Raw genomic sequence first — 25,730 nt, 5'->3', positions numbered from 1 at the left:
AATTAACAATATGTATTTATCAGAATACTGTTAAGCCTACATTATAATTTACATCAAATTATTCCTCTGTCATTCTTAATTTGTACAGTTATTTCGAACAATACTACTCGCTTTATAAGTACAAAAATAAATACGGAGATAATCTTCTAGAACTGCTTTTAAAATGTTTGAGTTTTGACCTGTAAAACTTCAGGTGAGAAGTATATGATAACCTTATAAATCAGGTCGTTTGTTTAATATATAGGCCCTGTTTTTGGCTATAAAAGTGTATATAACTTCCAATTACATCATGTATTCTATTTTTCTAAATAATGACTACATTTAAAGACAAATATATCTGAATACTTGAATCTTCTTTTTTGTGTTGCCATCCTTTATACCGGTATACAAAAAGTGTCAAACTGTCAAAAAGGCCTATTAGGACCATTTGCACTTTTAATGCCAAAAGTAATCTACCAAAAAATATCAAAAAGCTTACTTGGAACCGTGAAATTATTCCGTATGACTTGTCACTTAGAAGAAATCAAGAAATGTAGATGATTTCCAAAGATCAGTCAACAAACTTATTTTTGGAAGTAAAGAGTGCTACTAAGGTATATGAAATCATGTTTTGTGATCAAAAGGTTTTGCATGATTTATCACTTTTTTGAAAATAGCATTTTCTTGAAAAGTGTTGTATCCACTCGGATGAAACTTCAACAGGTGAGGTTTTTAACATTCTTCTTTTGTGTTTTTTTATTGGAAACGAACAAAATGCATGGATAGCAAATGATCTTGTGCCTTTAATGTATAAAGTTCGAGCCTATAGCTGTTTGAAGTTCTGAGCCTCTTTCTGCAATGAGTTGGGCGATTTACCTTTAATGCATAACGTAATTCCTCTTTGCGAAAATGATTTGTGCAAATGGAAGAATGCAATTCAGCCAAGTGTATATTCTGATGATGCTGTGTATAAAATATGTGTAATAATAACAAATAATTGCAATTAGTATACTTAAATGTTTTGAAATTCCATTTGTGAACAAGAGTACCATTGTGCAAAGTATTTTAAAACCTTCATTTTAAATTCACTTTTCAAATCTTCAACTTTTAACTAACTCAACTAAGGAGCCTTAAATTATCATGAGTTGAAACAAGTTATTATTTACATGTACATGATCTAATATACAATAGTTTGATTGAGCTACATCTAAGCAATACTTTTTTAAATAGATATTTTCCTTAGGTGCGACGAGTACAAGTAAATATGTTTCTTTTTCTGTTAAAGTAATTTGCACAAGAAGTGATCAGTGAAATACGTTTGCGTGTATATACTAATTATTGCGAATACAATGTGGAGTCCAGGCAGGAGCTATAAATAACACTGTGTGGCATGCCCACTGGAGCCAACGAAATTGGTGTGGAATAATTTTGAGCAAATATTCCCACATCAGCCTGAGATATTGGGTGTGGCTTCATGGTATGGTACTTTCACATGTTAGAAACTGACATTATGCTTTGCATTGTTATACTACTCAGCCTGGTTGTGTTTAATACTTTGCACAGAGTTCATTTAATACATCATTATGTTGTATGCACATGATCTAGAAGTTTTCTGGAGAAGAGATCTATTCTGTAGAAAGTATACAGCTACATGTATATCATTTAACTTCTATCCATTACAACATGTATACATAATTTTGATCAAGATCAGCCAAAAGGCTTATTTTCAATGCTTATAAATGCTTATCAGTCTTAATTTGTTCTACAGTGTTTGTTCCAGTTCCCTTTCACTGTACAGTGACACGATAAGGCCTACAAAATACTGAGGAAAATGCTTTGTACATGAACCAGTAATAGAAACTTTGCATTGTTTTCTCTTTCAATATGGAAGTGTGTTTTCATGAAAGACTTGATTATGGAATAATGTTAATGTAATGGAAAGACTTTTTTTCTTAATCTCCTGTATATACAAATCAACTGTAATTAATCTGTTTGATCTCTTGGTAAAAAAGCGGTAAGTCAACAAAAATATTTATCAAAGCATAGTTTGATCGCTCATTTGTTTTTAATTGTATGTATATGTACATATGTATATCAAAATTCACGAGGAGACCCATCAGTCACATAACTGATCCGAGTTGTTTACATGTATACATTTAATACTGTATTGTGCAGAGTTCATATTGAGTAATTCCCAACAGTGCAATATCAATTGTTAACCTGGTCAGTTTTGTGTGATTTTGTGCTTGACATATATAATGCCTAAAAGTTTAAAAAATCAATCTCAGTGAAGGTAAATATTGCCTTATTAACACATATTTATGATGACCACCAAAGCACTGAGCCAACTAATTGAATCTGGAACTGCTTCTTTAGGGTAAAATGAGACAGAGGCAACAAAATCTATTCAGATCGACAATTTCCGTATGAATTGTTTTTTCTTACCACTAAATCACTATAAGACCAAATAAAAAAAAAACATGTTTAGCGTCCCTGCCTGCTTCCTTTCTGCAGGCCGCCTCTTCTTTGTTTTGTTTTGTTTTTTAAACCGAAAAAATTATAAATTTTCAACAGTGACATCACTTTTGCCTCTTTATCTGTTGCATCTAGCCCACATAAAGCTGGTATGTCATTTCCTGAGTCCAATGGCGGCCATTTAAAAAAAATTACTGTCGGCCATCTTGAGAATAACCCGGTCAGGCGGCCATTTTGGAGGGGGAAAAAAAGGGCCTCCGGCTTCCTTTTTTTCAAAAAGGCAGGACGCTAAACATTTTTTTTTTATTTGGCCTAAGTTGTTATGGTTGCCTCAAACTTGGCTGTGAGATTTAGCTTCAGTGACTTAGTTGTGGTCAAGTTGGCATTGGACTGCGACCCCTGCTCCGTGCACTGGCTCCACGGGACACAGGATCCATGGTCTTCATCAGGAATTTCTCCTCGTCCGTGTACATGGCCGCGTCTGGCCGGAAATCGACGGTGTAGTCCAGCGAGCGTATGGCATCGCTCACTACGTCCTCCCTCCTCCCTTCCTCATTCCACTGGTGCATGTCGGGCCGCATGTTGTTGCTGAGTTTCCTCTGGCGATCCTCTGACATATTCTGGGACAGCGAGTCCACCTTGAGCGTCCCGAATTTCTCGGCTACTGGCGCGTACATCGCTGTGCGACGCTTCTCGTGGACCTTGGACATGCGCTGGCGGCGTTCTTCGCGGTTGTTCTCCACCATTTCTTTATGGGTGGATACAATCTCACTGATTTGTGAAGTGGTTATGGAGCAGAGTTTGGAGTTGTGAATGAAGGGGTGTTTGTTTTAAAGTGTGCAGAAGTTATGGATAAAACGTACGTAGAGTGCCAAATTTCCCCGTAATGAAATGATGGAAAAGTATGAATATTGGAATGAAAAAGTCAAGTGTCAATGATCATCCACCACATGAAAAGTGTTGAGAAATGAGAAGCACAAAGAATGAAATGTTCGAAATTTTGTTGTAAAATAGAGAACAAAGGGTAGAAAGTATTGTAACAATGATAACAGGAGCATTAAAAAGTCGAAATTCAAGTACATTATTAAATGGAACATGAACCAGAACCATTTTGATAGTAACCGAGTGAAGCATGGTTTGTCAAAAAAGAAAGTGAATGAAAGAAAAATACACAGTTCAGAATGAAGAGCCAACAATATGAAAGACAAAAGAGGACAATGATACAAGAGGAGATGGAAAAATTGGAGGGAAAAGAAAAACACAGTTTATTAGCTTTTAATTGCTTATGGAATTCTTATAAAGATATGGTAACTAAAGTAAAACATAATGTTGCCCCATTATATTGCACATGAACGTATAAATGGAGTGATTACAATATTTCTAATTGTTTTCATTTTAAGTTATGATCAGATTTCAGAGAGCAAAAACATTATATGCTTTGTTAGAATAACTCTGACTCCAAGTTCTGTCAAACCTATATAAGCTCAAATAAAAGCTAATGAAAGAAACAAAAGGAAGAAGCTTATTAAACCCATCAATTTATCGGCCTAGTAAACAAAGCACCTCTCTTCGTAACATCACTGTCAGAAACACAGATTTATAGTGATTCATTACGATTAATTCTATTCATCTTAGCTTTCTTACCCCCTCATGTAACCTATTCCACAATATCAAATTTCATTGGAGCCTTTCCTTGAAGCCTATAGTCATGCTACAACAAAATGCCTGAGCTTACTGTGAGATAAACATTTTTACAGGGACAAAAAAACCCAAAAGTTTACTAGTTTCCTTGCTCTATGGTTTATATAACATAAACTAGAATGGCTCCAATGCTAAGAAACAAAGTTGGACCCAATTTAGATTTGTCTTGATATCCAAAAGTTGGCAAGATTCCTGGAGTTCTCTCGTATACTGCTCTCTGTCTATATAGTCTGATTTCCACCTATTACTAAACTGGCATTCCCTGCTTGTTGCACTGTACCTAGCTAGCTAGGGAGTTCAAAACCTGTCACCTCTGCTATCCATCTAAATAAACACAAATTAACAGAGACATGTTTGTGTCAAACGTATGAGAAACTTACCAACAGTTGTAAAAACCTGAAAACCCTAAACCCCCTCTCATGTTTTCTCTAAAATTTGCCAAGCCTAAAGAACACAGATTCTAATCACAGCTATTAAAGAGTCTTTCACAATAACGTTAGCTCGGTGGTCGAGTGGTAAGACTTCTGCACTAGAAAGCAGGAGTTCGAGTCCCACCCAAGTGATTTTTTCAAACTTTCACTTGGGAGGTAACACACTGAGTATACAGTCTTTAAACGTCGGTGAAGGGCAAAACCTAATTTGATTTATATCACCCCGATGCAAAAAAATTCCATCAAAAATATTCCAAAAAAAAGGGCCTTTCATATTATCCAAAATCTCTTTGTTGGGGGGGGGGGGGGGGGGGGGGGGGGACGAGACGACGAACGATATGATATTCCCCACTTTAAAAGGGGGGGGGGGCCTAGCAATGGATGCCCATTGACTAGGCCCATGTTGACTTCAACATGGTTCAACGATTAGGCAGGGCGATAGTGTGAAAGGGGCCTTAACTGTCAAGCCTGCTTAATCCAAAAGAATCCAGCAAAGTTCAACTGAATACAGCAGCCAGAAATTGTTTTGGGGTATATTGATCAAGAAAAAAATCCTACAGAATTTACCGGCCATTGTTGGATGCTGTTGTATTTAGCAGATTGTGTGTGTTCATGCTTGGTCTTACCTGTAATCTATCTCCCCATCGCCATCACGGTCCAGGGTAACAACCAGCTTGTCAATCTGCCTGGGTGTCAACGGAATATTGGATCCCTAAACACAAAGACAAGAAAATATCAAAAGGTGAATTGTAAGCTTAGCTGACGGGACTCACCCTGCATAGGTATCAATAATGTTGTGGTGGCAGAACTTTTCTGAAATGGGGGGGGGGGGCACCTAAATTATAATAACTTAGGGCCCCCCCCCCCATTTATGCACGTGTGAGGCCTGTCAGCTAAGCTTTTTATATGTCTCTGTAGTGGGGTATCTAAAAGTAAGTGGATTTTTTGTTTTTTCAATTTTGGGGGTTTTGGGAGGTGACATTCGCGAACGTTCCACAAAAAATATAAAAATGCCCACTTTCCCTGTTTCGCATTTGACGTTAATCGAAAGCACCACAGCTTTAGTGCCATATGATTTTTACTGACATTTACAATAGAGTAGGAACTATATATTTTATTATAATGTACCCTGATTTTAGGGAGAAACACTTGACTTAAAGGGAATGTACATCATTGGCTTTGCTGTAATTTTCAGAAATGAACTATTTGAGGGGTTAGTATAATAGATCAAATATTGTTACACTGACATGTTTGAAGTTTTGTGTTCGAAAATGCTGGAAAAACTAAGAAAAACAAAAATGTTCAAGTAGTCTGGTTCCTTGACTCCACTTAAGATAAAATGGATCAATTTATAAATGCCGGAAAATTGTAAGGTAAGGGAACCAGTCTAGCTGGCCTGCACCCGTTCATGAACATGTAACCAATAGCAAACAAAATTTGGACTGAAAAAAGTTTTAAGTTGGAGCAGTAGTAGGTTTTTCCAACGGTGGTCGGCCGACCACTGTTGGAAATGTATACAAAAATACAATTTTCTTAAAAATGACTTCACACCAGGTGCCATAATTTTACAGGATGCTTTAGACTGTCATTTACCAACATCCTAGTAAGGTATTTTGTAAAAACTTGGTAGTTTTATTTTTCGATGTTTGCAAATGTTGTATATTCCCTTTTAGGAATACCCCTTGCAGTAGCCCAGTCAACCATTGTCTATCTTCATTTAAGCCTCGTTCACATAAACCCCTCAATGTCCAGACCAACATACCATGATGCCGTTCTTAAACTCCTCTCGTGTGACTGTCAGGCTGTTGTCCTTATCGTAGGCCTTGAACAGGTCCCATATCCTCAGGTTGTTCTTCTCAATGTGCTGCACCAGCAGCTTCAGCGGATCGACCTCCTTCTCCGCAGGCTTCTCAAACTTCCCGATGGCCCCCTTGTAGAACACCAGGAAATTGGAACGGCCTTGCTTGATCTGCTCCAGGAGGTCCACGAAATCTTTGTTCACAACGATATCCTGCAAGTTCAAGAAAAAAAAAGTCATTACAAAAATCATTAACAGTATGTTTATCATGCATAAATCTCACATTACACTGAAGCATACATTGGACCATAACAATCAACCAATGTTTCGGTCACGTCTACTCAAGGGCGGATCCAGAACACAATTTGGGGGGGGCCAAAAATTTTTTGGTCCCCCAAAAAAGTGGGTAAAAAAAATTACGGCGTGGGGTTCGGGGCCCGCTTAAGGGCCCCGAAAATTTTTTGGATTCTAGATGCTCTGTGGTGCGATCTGAGGCAATTTCTGACCACTTTAACCAATGTTTTTTTGAGGAAAAGATGGTGGTGTACTCATTGCCTGCCTTTATTGCGATGTCACATAAAAAAAAAAAAAATTGGTTTCGTTTTGGGGGGGGGGGGGGCCCATGGCCCCCTTTGGCCCCCCCCCCCTGGATCCGCCCTTGCGTCTACTCCTGCAGTGACTTGCATGGGCTGGTCATCATGTCAAAAAAGTGCTATATAAGACTTCATCAAATGTCATGATTTAAACAATGACCAGAAGTTTGAAGCAACTACTTTAAAAAAAAATTGTAGCAACCAGTCCAGTAACTATACTATTTGACAGGAAATGCTTTTCTAGTATTGATTTATTTTCATTTACAATAGGCATTGTTTCTTAAACCAATACATATAATATATCTATATTCAGGCAAAATTTACCCACTGTCTTATAGAAAATGTTAACAATATGTTATGTTTGGTGTTATTTTTGGTGTATACTTAGTATATATCCAGCTCATTAAAGGCCAGTTTAAAGCTACCCCAATCCTTAATTAGCACCTCACCTTTTTTGTTATAACATAAACAGAGAATAATAATAGGTCTGTTAAAAGGCCAAGTCACTGTCCTACAAGTAATTTAGTTACTTGTGAACATTGAAAAAATACAGAGTGAATACACAGAAGCTGGTTAGTGACCTTACAAGGTCACAGCTTGCAATCAAAACCAATTAAGCTTATGTAACAGGCAATTACTTAAGACAACAATGGCAGGTACTAATCAGTCAATTACAACACAATCCTGGGTTTGGGTGTCATTGTGAATGCCTCTACTAAAAGTGCTCTCAAAATTCATTTCACATGCCCCCACTGAAAGTGCTTTCCGTGCTCATTTCTCAGGCAGTTAGACTAGGGGGGTGGGTGGGGGGGGGGGGGGGGGAATGACCATCGGCAAAATGATGCTTTCACTGACAAGGCTCCAGTAACAAGACAAATTGATAAACTAAAAAAAAAGTAAAACAAATAGGCTCCCTTCAAAATTGCAACATGGATGTATATACGTCTAATCAGCTTCTTTTTTTTTACCTTCACAAAGGAATTTTCATAGTAATACTTAATACATTTCTACCTGAAGTTACCCGTAATTATTATACATTCTTTTTGTATTTGGGGGACTTTTGCCAACTTATCAAAATTTGAAGCAACCTGGAAAGATATTCTTCAACTCTTTTCAAGTCTGTACATTTCCTCTAAAACACACGCCTCATTGAAATACTTGGAGTACTAAATCACAAACGAATGGAATAAGGAGGTTAAGGTTTTTGTTGTTGTTAAAATTATACAACAATGTTGAAGTAAATCTCTGTATTTGCTCAATGTATGAAAACTGAAATTAAGTTTTTATACTCACAGTGAGATCTAGTTCATCTAGTGCAGTGTTTGAATTGTTGTTGATGGCCACCAGTAGAGCCATAGCCCCCGCAGCCGTTATGGGATTCATTCCAAGCTGCAGAAAATAATAATGATTAATAAATAACAAAAAATAACAACAAATGACACAATTGCACAAAACTACTTGCACTTCTTGATGAAATGGCTTTGGATTTTTTTAGAATCTCAGAAATCCCTAAGAAAGGCCACTTCATACTCAGTGTGAAAGCAAAAGGAAATTGATGACTTCAACTCAAGTTTCCGTGCTGCAAATTTGCAGAAGTTGAACACATTTTCAACTTCAACGAATGTTTCCTGACGTCAAATTTGCTTCGGCCTAACCTGACAATGCAAAACTCTGTCTCTCTTAAAGGGAATTAATATACATCATTTGCTTTTACTGTAATTTTCAGAAATGGATGGAATTGGGGGGTTGGAAATATATAGCAAATATAGTTACACTGACTTTTTTGAGGTTTTGGGTTCGAAAATGCTATAAAAACCAAGAAAAACAATCATTTTCCTGTAGTCTGGTTCCCTGACTCCATATAAGAAGAAACAGAGCAGTTTACATACATTGGGGAATTGTAAGGTCAGGGAACCAGTCTAGCTGGCTCGTACCCATTCATAGGTTTGTAATCGATGCAAACAAGTGCAATGGTCAATTGGGGCCAGTATTTGAAAAAAAAGCCAGTTTTTTTTTCCAACGCTGATCAGCTGATCAGCATTGGAAATTGATACAAAAATACCACTTTTCTTGAAAATGACAACATACCAGGTGCCATGATTTTACAGGATGCTTTACACTGTCATTCACTAACAGTCCAGCAAGGTATTTCAAAAGATTTGGTAGTTTTATTTTTTGATGTTTGCAAATGTTGTATTTTCCCTTTAACAAACACATGTGTCAATTGAGGTGATGGAACAATAAAAACCAAGATTGACTGAAAGGCGTTGTCAACTTAAACTGTTGGTGCAACACACACCCACAACTGAGTGTGTATTTGCCTGCAATCGGGGACCCCCTATTGTCCCTCTTTTGTTTGTACACAAACTCTTTAGGAAGACCTCCCATATGTTTTGTACACGAATCCAAATTGGGGACCTCTCGGAAATTGGGGACCCTAATGTCCTCCATTGTTCAACGTACCATATTGAATACAGAAACAAACTCATGAACACAATTAAATTTGCAGTACACCATATACATCAGGAATTAGCACCCCAATGTTCAAATCAAATTTCTTTTCTTTTGGCATTGGCTTATGATGTCATTAATGTCACATTGCAGATTAATGAGACAGACTTTAATACGGAATTTGACTAAGGAGCACCCCAGGCTATATTTCAATGGTAAAAGTATACATAGATCTTTTGAGTAAGCACAAAAACCAGATTTTTTGAATTCCCATAAGAATGCAGAGTGAGGTAATTCACAAAATAATACCTTCTTCCCTATTTTTGTAGCAGTGGGAAATCCATTAAAAGAAAGTTTTCAGAAGAGCAAGGACTAAGCAATTTGAAAAGAAAATCCAAGCTTCACTCACCCTGAGTATCTGCAATGAGTCGTTGACTTCTAAACCTTTAGACAGGAGCAATGCGCCTTCGTCAGCTATTCTATTATTACTGATATCCAACCACTGAAGGCTGCTGTTGAACTTGAGCGCTTCAGCCATGGCTAAGGCTCCGTCATTGGCAAAACCATTCCAGGACACGTCCAGCCTCTTGATGGATAGATTTTCCTGGTGAATTCAAAGAAAGTTGGACAAAAGAGACTAGTGCTATATCATGCTTTATCTTAGATTTAAATATCAAAACTGAGGCAATTAACAAGCTGTTTGTATTTGCCACAGGCCTTGCATGGCCCAATTTCATAGCATTGCTAAGCACATATGGTTTTCTGCTTACAGAGCCTTTATCTATTTCATAGAAAACGTAAGCATTTAGCACACAAAAGGTATGCTTAGCTCAGAGGAAAAATTAGTTAAATTAGTGGTCCGTGGGCATGCAGCCATTGGCACATCCACGCCATGAAATAGTGCTGAAGATTAGCACAATTTTCTGCAGCAGTTAGAACATTAATCTATCGTGGTAGAATCACGTTAACGGAGCTTGCGAAATATTGTCCAATTACATGATATGCAAATGGAGCAAAACGCGCAAAATCTGAGACAAACAAAACTTAACGTACAAAATTCCATAGTATTGTCTAAGGGGCGAGACTAACTCGCAAACGGCGATAGATCAATTTTTGTTTGTTAAGCAGCACTATGAAATTAGGTCCTGGTGAAAGTGAACAGTTGAGAATTCAAGTTAGATACGAGTAAATGGCCTTGTTATGTACAAAACACAATAAAGATCTAAATTTGGTAACAGGCAAATTCCTCCTCCAGAAATAAGTTAGGAGAAACCTTTCTACTTACTGCCATGCCTCTGCATATGGATATTGCACCGTTCCTCCTGAGATGATTCCAGCTCAAGTTGAGGTTACTTACAGACTCAGTAGCAGCTGAGTAAAAAACAAATTCAGAAATGGGGTTAACAGTCTATCTGACCTGACTTAAAAAGAGTATTTTGGAGGGGACCATGAGCAGTGAAGAGGAAAGTGTGCATTTGACAGTAAATTAAGTCTGTTCTGAGCTAATATGGCTCATTAGGCTAGTGTCCATCTCAGGTTTCTGAGGCATTAATGACTGAGAATATTTTCCCATGTGCATGGGATTTGCTAGTTCACTGCAGGTATATACTCCCCAGCCAGTGGCGTAGCCAGGAATTTTTCAGTGGGGGCGCTGGGGGGGCTAGAACATTTCATGGGGGGGGGGTCATGTAGATCAATGATAATTTTTTTAGAAACTCAAAATCTCAATGGGGGGCGACAAGGTTTCATCGGGGCCTGTCCCCCCCCCCCCCCCCCCACGCCCCCCCCCCCCACCCCCCGTGGCTACGCCACTGTCCCCAGCTAAATCCGGTACCCTTCACACACCTGAGTGGAAAGAGCTAAGTGGGGGTAAAGTGGCTTGCCCAAGGACACAACATATGGCCAATGGCTGGATCCGACCCCTGACCCTCTGACCATGCATCACAAATCCCTATAACCACTAGGCCACATTGTCCGGATTTGGTCACGCAAATTAATAGCTCACGGTGACTTCTCATGAAATTGACAGGAAAATGGATATTTGAGAAAAAGATGAAGGTAGTGTGATGATTAATATTCTTAATTGATGTGGAGATTAAGGGATCAACATCCTATCCTTCCAATTAATAAAACGGGAATATGCGAAATACAATTGTTTGATGCAAAGGCTTTCCTGTCAGAGCTGTGACCTGTCCCCACGAAATGGATTTTAAGTTGATAATTGCCATTTTACAGTACAGTGGTGCAAAAGCCAAAATTTGAAGGGATGGTAGTTTTTTTTTTTTCTTCATGTGAACCTCAATACCTGTCTCCATTTTTTTCTTTCAAATATCTTTAAAACCTATTTCATCCCATTTATTATATTGACTGTTCATTCATTGTAACACAATTTTAGTAGATTTTTAAATGCCATTTTCTCAAGAACAAGTTTTACCACTAATTGAGTAAGTGGTCTATGTTTCCATTATCGAACTCAGTACCCCTAAATATTAGATACCATTGGAAAGTTCTTGTTCTACAGAATCCAGACAAATAAATATCTCAATTCTTAAAAAGTCTGACTTTGAGCTCATTTTGTGATGACAGGTCATATACATGGTACATGTACATGTATATAGTTTGGAATACAAGTAAAGAGAATATACAACATTTGCAAACATCGAAAAATAAAACTAACAAGTTTTTACGAAATACCATACTAGGATGTTGGTAAATGACAGTCTCAAGCATCTTGTAAAATTATGGCACCTGGTGTGAAGTCGTTTTCAAGAAAATGGTATTTTTGTATACATTTCCAACGGTGGTCGGCCGACCAGCGTTGGAAAAACCTAACTATTTTTCAACTAGTACTGCTCCAAATTTACCATTTTTTTTTCAGTCCAAATTTTGTTTGCTATTGGTTACATGTTCACGAACGGGTGCAGGCCAGTTAGACTGGTTACCTTGCCTTACAATTTTCCATCATCTATAAATTGATCCATTTTATCTTTTGTGGAGTCAGGGAACCAGACTACTTGAAAATTTTTGTTTTTCATGGTTTTTCCAGCATTTTCGAACACAAAACTTCAAACATGTCAGTGTAACAATATTTGATCTATTATACTAACCCCTCAAATAGTTCATTTCCGAAAATTACAGCAAAAGCCAATGATGTGCATTCCCTTTAAACCCAAGTTGAATTTTCAGCAAAATTTAACTTTCTTGATAAATGATTGCTTCTCAACTATGAAAACATTTCCACATCTAGTTTTTAGTAGGCCTATCTTCAAGGGATGTACCAGGGACGCATCACTCCCATCAATTCAAATTCCATTCAACCTGTTTAATTATTGCCACCAGTGACAACGTCAAGTCCATCACAAGTCCATCACAAGTAAATCACAAGTCCATTCACAAGACCAGACACAAGACCAGACACAAGACCAGACACAAGACCAGACACAAGACCAGACACAAGTAACAGGGGATGAACAATAACAACAGAAATGCCTTTGTCAAAAGCTCACTTGAACAGCTTGTGAGTTGAATTGGGACTGGAGGACTTGTGATGGACTTGCAGGGACTTGTGATGGACTCGACTACAACAATGATTGCTATTCAGGCTGTTGACGTTGTTGAGTGCAAAGGGCATTTTAGAAGTTAATCATTAATTTCAGGGCATATCTAACACATCTGCCTGTTGAGTGTTTACTGTTGCCAACGGTAGCAGGAATAACCCAAGGCCATTTATTATGTTCAGAATACACTGCCGTATAATGCAGTCCTCCACTTGTTAAGATTTTTTTATTGGTGTTTACACACTATGGATGGTGGAATCAAATTGACTTTGGATTGGTTTGCATTCATCAATATTGTATATTCGATTACTAGAAGGGTAGCAGGGAAATATGCAATTCTATTCTGAAAGTAAACAGCTATTCGCTGCCTGATGTACCGTGTTGAAACAAGATTTTAGTTTGATTCCATTTAATTTAATTACTTTTTAACAGTTTTGTTTCACCTAATACATGTACATACATTTGTTGAGAAATTTTGAACAAAATTTTCTTGGCACATAAAATGTTGTTTCTAATTCTGAAAATATATTCAACAAATTTGCAATATGTACATACAATAATGATTGGTGGGCAAACGCTCAGTTAAAAAAAAAATTGAAAATCACTAAAACATTTTTGTTTCAGTCCAGTAACATTCAAAAGACTATCGTTATAACATTTCCAGGAAACGTCAACATGAATTTCAAGCAAGAACTAGAAAAATGCCATCGCATCATGATCTTACCAATGCCCTGGCCCATGATCTCCCCACCAATCTCGGCGAACTCATTATGGCTGAGATCCAACTCCTTTATTCTGTAGTTATTCTGAGAGAAATAAGGGGAGGTAATTAGCTCATTACACAAAAAAATATATAAAGGTTCTATAGAGGTTTGTCATCATGACAGTGTAAAGAATATTGGGACTGCTGACACAAGTTTAAAGTTCTTTCTGTAGTTGTTGATGAACAAATGTATTTAAAGCTACAGTCCATCATTTGCAGCTATCCAAAAAGTAACTGACATCATTATTGTTGAAAAACATACTTGGCTTAAAGATAGTAAGGGGTCTAAAATCCTTGTGAAATTATTCTTTCTGACATGCTGTCATTTTGAAGACATCAATGAAAGAAGGCCTTTCCAAGGATGCGTCTAAAGACACGTCGTTGGAAATTTCCGTCAGTAGTTGTTTTTTTATTCGGCGAAGCACGCACAAGCGTTGACACGACGCGTAGCTGCAATCAGCTCAGTGCGAACATGTCTCAGACGCTGAATTCAGGCCCAATTAAGCAATTCAGCAACTTTTGATTTGAAATCAAGATCCTAAAATGTTGTTTTTCTCGGAATATACAGCATTCACTGAGCTGAAACTTCGATCAGGTTAGTTGTTTAGCACCCTTCTTTAGATTTTGAGAACATTTGCTGCTTCTAACGAACAAAATGCACAAATTACAAATGATGGACTGTACCTTTAAAGCAATCTGACATATTTCAACTTCTATGTACATGTTCATCACATGTACATAACATTTGGAAGTTTCCTCCTTCTGGGTCAAATCAGGTTTTCTCATTCAGGATTATATTTAGGAACTAATTTTTAGGGTGTCATTTGAATACCTTTATTGCATCTGCAAATGGCTGGGCATCTCGATCCTTGAAGTCGTTTCCTACAAACAAAAACAAATCCAAAAAGGGTTTAATAAAAAGTCATGATACATAGAAAAATATGAGGTGTCCATTTTCAATGTACATATTGTGTGTTTACCGGTTGTGTGCGTATCCTGAAAGTCTATGGGTGTGTTTTTCCTTGAACACTTGACGGACCGTAAAAGCTCAAACAAAGAGCATGCAGCAGTTGCAAGTAGAAAAATCAAGCATCTATAACATTTTGATAAGCTGTAACTTTTCAAGAGAGTACACAGGAATGGAATATTCAGTGTTTTATTAATGAATAGAAAAATTATAACCAAGGCAAGCTTTATTTAATTTCAATGAGATCCAAAACATAACAGACACATGCATTTTTGGCATAAGCAGTTTGTTCTTACCCACTTTTATTGTTTCGTGGCAGTTGAAGATTTTTTCGTCAATTTGTATTTGTTAAAAGACTGTAAATGCTGGATAAGATTAAGAATCTGAAAATATGACAGAAACTTCCATTTTTTACCTGCCACATTGATCTTCCTGATGCTTGTGTTATCATTCAGCATCTCTCCTACAACCTTGGCACCCTTAGAACGCATCTTGTTTCCTGCCAAATTCTGGGGATAAAAATCATGAAATGTCACTTAACTGCAAAACTAATGCTAAGACCACACATTTCCACATATGATATGTATAAAGAAATAAACAAATAAACAAAACACCTTGATTTTAAATAAGTGCCCAAAACTTAATAAATATCATTTATCTTGTATTCTTTTAAAGATGTACATGTATTCCCCTTGCTATTTTCGAGTTTCACCTCAAAAAATCGATTACGTTTTTTCAATTGCTATTTTCCTATCAATACAAAAGGTATTCACTTTTGAATAAAAAATCGAATGAAGAAATCCAACGTTTAGTTATTAAATTATTTCTCCACAAAATTTGAACTATTGCCTGCAAGACAATAATTCGGTCCAGGTTAATTTGTGCGTTAAATGAGGGTTGCAGATGCCCAAAATCAAAATAAAGTAATTTTTTTCATTGGAACAAAATATACATTATTGAAAATTCAATAGAACAAAAAAAAAAATCAATTTTTGGAAGAGCACGGGGTATGCAACTTTAACTTAACACAATTATACTAAACAAATCTGGAAAGTACATCGACATTATGACTTACCAAATCACTAATGTAGCAATTTTCCTTCATCATCTCGGATATGTAGCCCGCCCCCTCACCCTCAATCCAGTTATCTTCAAGGTCAAGGGTCAAAACTGTTGTATTTGTCTATCAAAAAGGGAAAAATAACATGTGAGAAAAAATTATTATCAAAAAAGGTCAAACACTTTAGCCACCATAACTTAAAAAAAATAATTCTCAATTCAAATAGCCCTGAATACAACTTAACAAAAAATGTAAGAGTAGCTTTTTATCACCCCCTCCATGACTTTTGCTGGTCCCAGAGGGCCAGACTATAAAGTGTCCTGTTTAACTATCTCACTCACTGACTGACCTACTCACTGTCTCTTTTGACTTAGGCCATAGTATGTCCAAAATAGGCCTTCGAAGGCTACAGTTATCGTTAGCATTTGGCTGCATAGTTGCAGTGGACAAAGGCGACCTAGACAGTAGCTCTACACCATATTCGGATGCGGCCCCAGACTGGTTACCACTGACCGACTGACTACCGGTCACTTTAGACTGTTACTCACAACCAGAGGGATAGCGATCGCCTTTGCCCCTTGAGGACCCAGCCCGTGATGCTTCATGCTGATCTTGTTGGTGGTAATGTGACGCAGGAAGTGAGACACGGGAACAACACCGAGGTCCTTGCAGGCTTGGATGTAGGCCCGCCTCCCTGTGGCATCATAGGTTTCCTTGGAGTCTTCTGAAGACCCCAAAAAGATGGTAATGAAGAACAATTAATGTTGACGCCTAGTGCATTTGATAATTATCACTTAGGCACTTCTTTGGACTACTAACGAAAATGAGCTACTTTTAGAGAAAAAAAACCCATTAATTTACAAGTTTCCACAAATATAATATTTAACCGTTTTGCAAACACAAACAAATTGGGTACTCATTTCAAATATAAATGTACATGCCTTTTACAAAAGTCATTTCAAGTTGGAAATTGGTAAACGAATATCTTAAATGGGTTTTGAAACACATTTTGTGTACATATTATACAAGGCCAATTTGAATGTAACTCTTTGAAAAAGATTCTGCAATATTTGGACTCTATTTTCCACTTATCAAACTGTGCCAAGGTTCATCAGATACAATTCTCCCATTAAATCCCAAATTATATCTACTTGGCCAGTAACACTTTACAGATGCCTAGCAACAAAGTGATTGACTGTAGGCTAGGGACTTGGGTCATGATGGGTGTTGAAAAATTCACTTGTTTATACTACATCTATGTTTTACTCCCTATGCCTTTTTGCTAAGATGTAGCCTCAAAATCCTGCAAAATTCTCCAATTGACCTCATTTGAAAAATAGCATTATAGCCTTAATCCAGCAAATTCCTCCATTAATTTTTGAATATGGTCCGTGATGGAGGGGTGACCGCCTGAATCCTGCAAAATCCTGCGACAGTGACTGCAAAAATATGTTGAGGCTTGGCCTGTGACATCCTGGAGCAGTACGGAGGATTTTAAGCATAATCCAGGCCTATGTTTATGCATGGCTGAGCAAAAACAACACAAGGTCCAGCCCAAGCCCTTGACAAAGTGCATCCTACGAAATCAGTAACGCACTTTTGCCACGGTAACCTCCATCCTACAACCGCCACTTTGGCAAAGAGGATTTTGAAGGATTAAGGGCAGTTAGGGTTAAGGAACAAATCACAACTGAATTATTTTTTAATTTCAAAAATGCCCTCTTTAAATTTCAAGTCTTGAGACCAATATCCTGAACGTTCACAATATTTAAAGGTTCCGTGCTTGTTTTCCACTGCTATTGGAGCTCAATCCTGTTTGCATGTTGGCAAACTTCCAGTCCACTTTCGAGCACAATCCACTAGTGCCACAGGAATTATCCTTTCTCTACGGTTCAATACACTAACTGGCCTCCCAAGTGTTTGTCAACTTGCAGAGATTTATGCAAAGTATCTCTTTTCACTGGGCTGAGTGTTCCATGAAAAGAAACCCGTCTATTAATACCAGTTAACACATCAAGGATGACACGGCTTTGTGCTGGTGCCTAGTGTCATGAATGGATGGGCCCACCGGTGCGCATTTGTGAAGGAAAACAGCAATCTCATGTTGGAGAGAAAAAGGGCTAATAAAGCTGTTGAAGTAAACAATTAGGCATGTATTGAAATAGAGATAGGAAACAACTCTGTGGCAATGGATGATCTGTATACATGTACATCATACATGTACATCTTCATTGTGCCTTCTCTTTTGAAAGTAAAACTTACCTTCCACAGGCAAGATATTAAGAGTCTCTTTTTTTCAAAAAATGTGTCAAAACTTCCCTGGTTCTGGTTTGAGGCTTTTTACAAACATGTTATAAGATTTGAGGCTTTGCATGGTGGGGTATCGGTATCGTTTCGGTTTGCGGTAACACCATGTGGTAATAACTACTGCTTAGAAGATATTAGTTCTGAAAAGAACTTGTCCTGCTTATTATCAACTTTGCTAAGTAGTTTTTTGTTCTGATAAGAACAGTCCTGCTGTAAGTTCTAAACGAACTTGTCTTTGGTCTCAACGTTTCGACTAGCCAGCTCTAGTCATCGTCAGGAGACTCTTAGAACAGAACAAAAAACTACTTAGCAAAGTTGATAATAAGCAGGACAAGTTCTTTTCAGAACTAATATCTTCTAAGCAGTAGTTATTACCACATGGTGTTACCGCAAACCGAAACGATATCAAACATGTTCTAATCAATTAAAATCTGATTGTCAGTGGCACATTTCAACAAAACTGCTGATTTCCTAAAAACTGTAACAACTCTAAAAGTTCCACACCCGGGCTCTTTCCCCTCCCCTAACTGACTCAGTATCAATCAAAAATTTCGAATGAACAAAAAAGATGTTTAAAAACCTTTGTAAACAGACTTTACATTGTTTTAACTCAGTATGTGTAGTTTTATACTATAGGAACAGATTCGTATCAGACAATGAGCATCCATTTTGATAGAAAGCTGGCAATGTTGAAAGGCAACAGCAGGTTCCTAGAAAAAGGACAGGGTGTCTAATTTAGAGGGAAATTATTGAGTGAAGTGATGACAATGATGATAAAGCACAACATGAAGATGAAGATGGATTGCAAGCTCAATATGGGATGAAAAGTGAGTGAACAAAAGGAAAGAATGCCCTGACGCCAATTTGTTCATCTTAATTACATTTTTTAATAACTCAATGAAGGTCAGTCACTGCAGAAATGTTACAAAGACATGAATCTATAGGACTGAGAGGCGTTTCCAATTTTGTTAGAAAATACTCTAAGAATGCACTCAACTCTCCCATAGAGCATATAGAGCTAGAGCAAGGAGACTACCAAAAACTTGGCATCTGGATACTTTCCCTCCATATTTTACCTTCTATCTCCAAATCAGTGTCCCATCCACTATCGGAGTCCTGGTCTGAATCATGGATCACTTTGATGTTTACCGGGGTATCATATCTCTCCGACAAGGCCTGGGACCCGGGCCGTGACTCGCTGCCTTCCCCAGAACCCGTCGGTGTGCCCCGGCCGTTTATCTCCGTACCGCTCGATGACATGTGGACTGCCGACAGTGGCGGTCCGTCCGCCGACGAACGCGTCGATCTTCCCGCCCCGCTTTTGGCTGAGCCGCTGGTGGCCGATGCGGTCTCGTCGTGGGCAAGTGTCCCTTTACCTGTGGTGATGTAGTCTTTTGTGGTACCACCAACGTCGCCCTGGTATGTACAAAGGGATGCGAGTGATAACAAAGTTTGGACTTTGTAATGGAATCCCGTTTTTTTAACAAAGAGTGAATGAAACACGATTCCGCGAGGCCGGCGCGCGCGGCGACACTGACAAAGTTTGCGAGAGATGGTTGTCATGGCAACGTTATCACAGTTGGAACTTTTTATGTTGCGAATGCGAGTAAAGCTTAAATTTTGGGGTGCAACGAGACAGTAGTTTAGCAACAGTTTTTTACAGATGCTTTGACCATTATTTATAAAGAGTTTCACCCCCCAAAATAGTATTGTTTGAGGTAACGAAAAGCAACGGCGGATCCAGAACACAATGGGGGGGGGGGGGGGGTGTCCCAAAAATTACTAGGGCGGAGTAGGGCCTACGGAACACTGGTGCCTAGGGCCTACGAAACGCTTAATCCGGGCCTGGAGGCGTGCTGAAATGTCCTCCGAAAATCAATAGGTCGGGGCGGGGGGGGGGGGGGGCTGGCGTACCATATTTTCATGGGGAGCACTAATAATATCCAACAATCATGCACAAAAATTCCCTTCTAAACACAACAAAACAAACTTTTGGGGTGGCTAAAGCCACTATCCCCCCCCCCCCCCCAGAACCGCGCCTGGAAACCTGCCTACTGGCAGGGCAGTCAGCTGTGCGAAAGCTAAAGAATTGCAAAATAATAAATTGCCCTTTCATGGTTGCACATGCCCAAAATTAAAATAGAAAATGTTTTAAATGTTCTCTTGTTGGGCCCAAGATAAAATATTTACGTTGCAAATTATTAAGGGGGACATAAATCGAAATTAGGACCACATCTTTCACTCCTTCCAGCATATACGATTGACGACCGCGTCGCGTCCCGGGTGCTATTTTTCTAGCGTGAAGATATCCCCTCTCCTCATCTCACAACCTCGACCACAACTTAAGCACGCACAGAAACTCGAGGAAGTTTTTCAAACCTGTTCATGTTTTCCTTATCAAGCTTCACCTTCATAATTTAAAAGTTAAAACATTAAGCCGATTTTTTTCTGGCCAAGTGCCCTTTTCTATTGTTTAAACTGAAGATTCCCGAGTGTATAATTTTAACCCCCTCCCGGGGGTGGGGGGGGGGGGCTCCCGTAGACTAGACGAATCCAGACTGCAGAACCGAGATATGGAAACCATCAAAAGAATATGGGCCTTGCACCTATCATGATTGTGTAAAAATTAAGGATGAGTCCAAGAAAAAAACAGCCAAATGTCGGGACCATTGTTTAAGTGAAGTTCTGCTGCATGTAGCACTTTTAAGCCCAATTGATTCGTTCATTTACTTACAAGAATAATTCAAATCACTTACATCATTTTCAGTTAGGCCTATAAGGAAATTTAAACACAACCACCGTTTTAAAGTTCTGTGCACCGATCACAAAAATGTAAGAGTTTTTTTAGCAAAACGAAAACATTATTTGGTGAAAGAACGCGTACACTTTTTTTTTGGGGGGGGGGATCCGTGGACAGAACTTTAAAACGATGGTGTGTTTAAAAATCCGTATAGCTCGAAAAGTTTTGATTGATTTGAATTATTCTGTACGAAAGAGTCGTATCCGCTCGAGATCTCTTGAGTGATCCCTGTTCGCTATTTTCCAGGTTTGCAGCGTTCAGTGCTTAAACGTGACTTTGGGCAAGCATGTAAACCGCCAAAATACAGCTGGATAGCTCAGAACTTGAGTTCAGAATTTTGTAATAAGGTTTTAAGTTGGATTTAGAGGTAGAGTATTATCATTTGCAGCTATATTCATAATAGGATCTGACAAAATTATTGTCGAAGTTTAGGCCTAGTACAGGTTCTACTTTTTAGGGGGTTGGTGTGGAGTGTTGTTTCACATTTTGGTATGAATCATATTTGTCTGAAACGATAAAATATACATCCAATCTGAATAACAATCGATATGTCTACTTATAGCTAGCTCACGATGTGAATCTTTCACTTGGGATGAGTCTTCCATGACGCTTGCGTGAAGATTAACAAATCGATGCACTGCAATCAGGCTTTATGTACAGAAGCAGTGAATCGGAAGAGATAATAAAGGAGGCATTTTCTAAACGTTTTCACCTCAGAATACTGGTATCGATTTTCAGTATCGATTACGTCGACGGTCGAGTCACTTTCTATGGACCTCGCACCGAGTCTTATATATTGGCGTGTATGGCACCGACTCATTACACGTGTGGAAAATCGGTTTTCTGTCGCCAATCACTCATAACATTTCACGACAAGCAAGAACACCACTTTTTTTCTCCATCGGCTGTTTACTTGGAAATACTGTGCATGGATAGCAAACAATGCCCACACCATGAACTCAATTTTGTTTTTCATGCGACAGCATTTTTGGCATATCCAATTGGAAGAAATCCGATGGACCAATTCAGGGGCGCGCGGCGGAATCGGGGGCATTTACCCAATGCCCCTCTTGTGCCCCCAACGCTCGAGCATAAAATGTGCCCCCTCCAGATGAAACCAATCTGGCCCTAAAATTTCGGATAATTTGTTTTCATTAACCACTTCCCCAAATTGCATAGGCATATGGAGTTCTGATATGAACAATAGTGGAATATAACCAAGCCCCCAAACCCTTATATTTTACAATGCGCAATGGGCACAGCAATGCGTAGTTTGTAAAAGGGCAGGTTTAGAGTGCGCCCCTATTTTGGAAGATGGTACCGCCCCCCCCCCCCCCCCCATTTGATTTTACGGAGCCAAGTGTCCGGAGAAAGAAACGTGTCGACATGTCAGCACGGATGTGCCCCCTCCCCCCCCCCCCCCCCAAAAAAAAGCTGGATACGCTGCTGCACTGACGGAAGATGCCTTTTCCTGAGCAAGTGCCCCTTTTTGGTGATCCCCTCCTTTGAAAACTGTTACGCCGCCGCTGGACCAATTAATGTTATTCTTCAAACCTTTTCTTTTGCCGTTTTCCCTTTTCTATTCTTTGATTGGACGTGTTTTTAACGTTCCATTTTCAATTCAGGGGTACTCCCATCAACCGCTCCTCCTAGAGGAGGCGGAACGCTTTTCAAACCGAGGGGACACCAAATAGGGGCACTTGCTCAGGAAAAGGAGCAACATCCGATGTTGCAAAAGTGGAGGAAAAGAATATGGTCCCGTTCAGTTCGCTATCTATGTGCACGTAATGACGATGAACAAAATGAAAAAGTTATCCATCTTGCTCTCTGTTTCTTTACGTAAATAGTTATTCGCGAGAGGGGCACTGTTGCTTTTGGTGCAGCCGTTCAGTGACCATTTAAATTTGTAGGGGGCCAGTTTTCCAATTTTGAGAGGGGGCACAAAATATAATCGAGGGGCAGTTTTCCATCTCGAGAAGTTAGCGTGAGTGGACCTATTGTATTTGATCGACAGTTTTCCATCTCGAGAGGGGCACAATAATTTTATTATTGCGAGAAGGGTATTTGTGCTTTGGAGGGGAAAGTTTTCCATCTCAAGGGGAAAGTTTTCCATCTCGAGAAGGTGTAACGTTAATGCGAGAGGGGTACTTACAAGTGTTTTGAGAGGCACTGTTTGCGTTACAACTCAGTGCGTTGACCTCCCGAGTGAAAGTTGGAAAAATCACTTGGGTGGACTCGAACCCACGACCTCCTGCTTTCTAGTGCAGACGTCTTACCACTCGGCTTGCGGGATCGGTTGGCTGGTTTGATTCTGATGTACATGTAGCAGCGGGTACCGCAATTAAACAATTCATAAGGTGGAATTTTGGGCCCGGTGTTATGATAATCAATATCAGTTTTGCCCTTCTTTTTATTGTTATTTATTTATGTAGAAGTGTAGGCCCCTACTGCTTGATTTTGTTTTCCAACTGTGACAAACAGCCCCTGAAATAACAATATCAAGGTTAAGGATACACGTATACATGATATTGACGGGAATCAAGCATTATATAAAAAAAAAAACCCGGAAAGTCCCACATCTGGCCATCACCAGTTTTTCCCTTCAGTGACTTATCAGCCATCAGAAAGTGATCATTATGTGATCATAATGTCCTCAAAAGTCAAATTTAGCAGGGAAAGTATTTACTGAGAAGACACTTAGAAATTTTCAGACCAGTCTCACAGGGTTTGTGCACAAGGTGACAAGTGATGGCCAGATATGGGAATCTTTCCCAAAAAAACCTGAGAAGGCTTAAGGAATACTTCCATTTTGGTAAGAGACTATAGTGTGCTTGTCGAAACTCCTTAGTCGAAACTCCTAATTTATTTTAAAATTCAAATCGCCTGATAAAGTTTCACGTTAAATCACAGTCATCCTTTCCCACATTTCTTTCACTATTTCTTCAGGACAGGGCTTCGATTAACACCACCCCTTACAGTATGGGGTCTATCCGATGTTCCCCTATAGGCCTATTAACCTATGATTATGCTCCCCAAAAATCCTTAGGGTTAGGGTTAGATGGTTAGGGTTGGGGAACATAGGTGGGGACCATAGGTATGCACCCTTGTATTTTGAACGGTCAGAAACCCCCTTCACTCAAGCACATGAACACAAACTACGGAAGTAAAACTGCATTTTACTTACCTCTTCGCCACTCTCACGAATGCGCACATTTTGGCCCTCGTCCATGCTTCAATAAACTAAATTAAGCGGACCAACTGTCGGCCTAAGTTACATTCACTTATTCTGAACTAAAAATGTGGGTTGTAAAGGAATTCAGTTGAAGAGCAGAAACAACAACTGAATCTCTGGAATCCTGCTGATCTTGTTTGCTTTTTCGATGGTGAATGGCTGTGGCACTTGAAGGCTACACTATGTGAATGAATGGGATAACCTAACAAAACAGTGTTTAGTCATGCGTTCCGCTTCGAAGAACACGACGTCACGCGCGCGATAGGGTTTCCGCGTCCCGTCACCACAACAACGCAATCAAAGAACACAATGGGAGGACAACGTGTACGGTACGGTACGACAACACCGAAATGTACATGAAATTTACGTTCAGTGCACGTGGATGCCTTGTTGACAAACCGGCGCCATGATCAGTGAGACTTGCATGGTTCATTTTTTGTCGAGTTTAGCAGTTATTAATGTTACCCTTACGTGTCAAAATGTGCATTGTTTTCCATGCGCTGATACTGGCCCAAGTCAGGTGTTGTGCTTGCCTAGAGTGTGATTATGCACGTTTACTCATTTTTGATCAGTTGATGTCTACATGTATATTTACCTACATATTTGTATCCAAATACTCTTCAAATCTGTCACAAAGCCCTGGGTGATATGGAGAGTTTCAAATGGACAGCATATACAATGTGTAACGCTTAATCCACCTATAGACCTTTATCGTGTTGCGGCCATCTTAATTTTCTCCCATTCGAATCAACGTAACCAAAGCGAGGCTAGAAGGAAAAATCGTCGGGTCAAAGCAGAAAGGACTTATAAGCCAGTATTTCAAGATAATCGAGTTTGAAGATTCACACTGCTTTGAAAATTGCAAAATGTTATTTAAATAGTTTAAATTATGCATATTGTTAAAAGGGGGTTCTTTACTCTTTAATTACTTGCCATTTTTTGTAACTTAATTATTTAATAACAGCTAATTAAAAAAATAAGACCTTTTGGTGCATCCCAATATTATACTGAAAGAAATGACAAAAGGACAAAAAGGTGCGTGCAAAAAGGTCCTACAAGCTCTTAGGCCCTTTTTGCATTTCCCAACATTATCAGTTATTTCAAACAGAAGGTCTTGCCTGTTTAAAGGAAAAAAAGGCTTATGAGTTTATAAGGCCTTTTTGCTCCCAGTTGTATGCCAAGATCAGTATAAGTCCTTTTAAAATTTCTTAATTAATCCTTAATTGGATGAATAATTAACATAAAACCTCTTTGGGATAAAGACTGTACTGAAAGTAAACAGTTACCATCAAAAAACAAAAATTGACCTAAAGCATGGTATAAGCCCTTTCTGCTTTGACCCAACGAAATAGTCTGTTCCTTTTTGCACAAAAAAAACATCATTTAGTACTAACAGTTATTGGATACAGGGAACATGCATGACTGATGATGGTGGCAACATGGTAAAGGTCTATAGCGTCTGGCCAAACCCCTTCCCATGTATTCCAGAAGTTGGGGCCTAAAATCTCCTTAAGCCGAAGACGAAGCCGAAGCCAGTCGTTTCGAAAACGCTTTGCGCGCGATAAAAATATACTGGCCGGCCAGACAAAGAACCAGCAGCCCCGCAAACCAGAGCC

At 38.9% G+C, this 25,730-nt stretch overlaps 1 protein-coding gene across 2 annotated transcripts; it reads right to left on the bottom strand.

Annotated features, from left to right (window-relative positions):
* Window positions 1-1,502: 1,502 nt before the first annotated feature.
* Window positions 1,503-24,325, bottom strand: LOC119742929 (leucine-rich repeat-containing protein 74A-like). Of its 2 annotated transcripts, none has more exons than XM_038219196.1 (13): window positions 24,067-24,325; window positions 19,159-19,498; window positions 16,324-16,499; window positions 15,791-15,898; window positions 15,131-15,224; window positions 14,581-14,630; window positions 13,710-13,791; window positions 10,714-10,799; window positions 9,838-10,032; window positions 8,271-8,366; window positions 6,349-6,597; window positions 5,213-5,298; window positions 1,503-3,225 (listed from the first exon to the last, which is right to left on the bottom strand). In XM_038219196.1, the coding sequence occupies exons 1-13, from the start codon at window positions 24,109-24,111 to the stop codon at window positions 2,829-2,831; spliced, it is 2,004 nt and encodes a 667-aa protein (XP_038075124.1). In that variant the 5' UTR covers window positions 24,112-24,325; the 3' UTR covers window positions 1,503-2,828. The 2 variants fall into 2 exon arrangements, with proteins under 2 accessions (XP_038075124.1, XP_038075125.1); XM_038219197.1 differs by lacking the exon at window positions 1,503-3,225 and adding an exon at window positions 3,695-4,479.
* Window positions 24,326-25,730: the final 1,405 nt, after the last annotated feature.

The sequence above is a fragment of the Patiria miniata genome, unplaced genomic scaffold (genome assembly GCF_015706575.1).
Source record: "Patiria miniata isolate m_02_andy unplaced genomic scaffold, ASM1570657v1 HiC_scaffold_6, whole genome shotgun sequence".
Lineage (NCBI taxonomy): Eukaryota > Metazoa > Echinodermata > Asteroidea > Valvatida > Asterinidae > Patiria > Patiria miniata.
The sequence above is the reverse complement of the archived record's forward strand: the minus strand, read 5'-3'. Positions and strand labels throughout refer to the sequence as shown.

Bases quoted from the DNA above. Each gene is read 5' to 3' on its own strand.
- LOC119742929 (XM_038219196.1), bottom strand. From the start codon at position 24,111: ATGGACGAGGGCCAAAATGTGCGCATTCGTGAGAGTGGCGAAGAG. The intron at 14,631-15,130 runs GTAAAAAATGGA...TTTTGTTTGTAG, and splicing joins CAGGAAGATCAATGTGGCAG to GAAACGACTTCAAGGATCGA. The intron at 6,598-8,270 runs GTGAGTATAAAA...TTGAACTTGCAG, and splicing joins TAGATGAACTAGATCTCACT to GATATCGTTGTGAACAAAGA.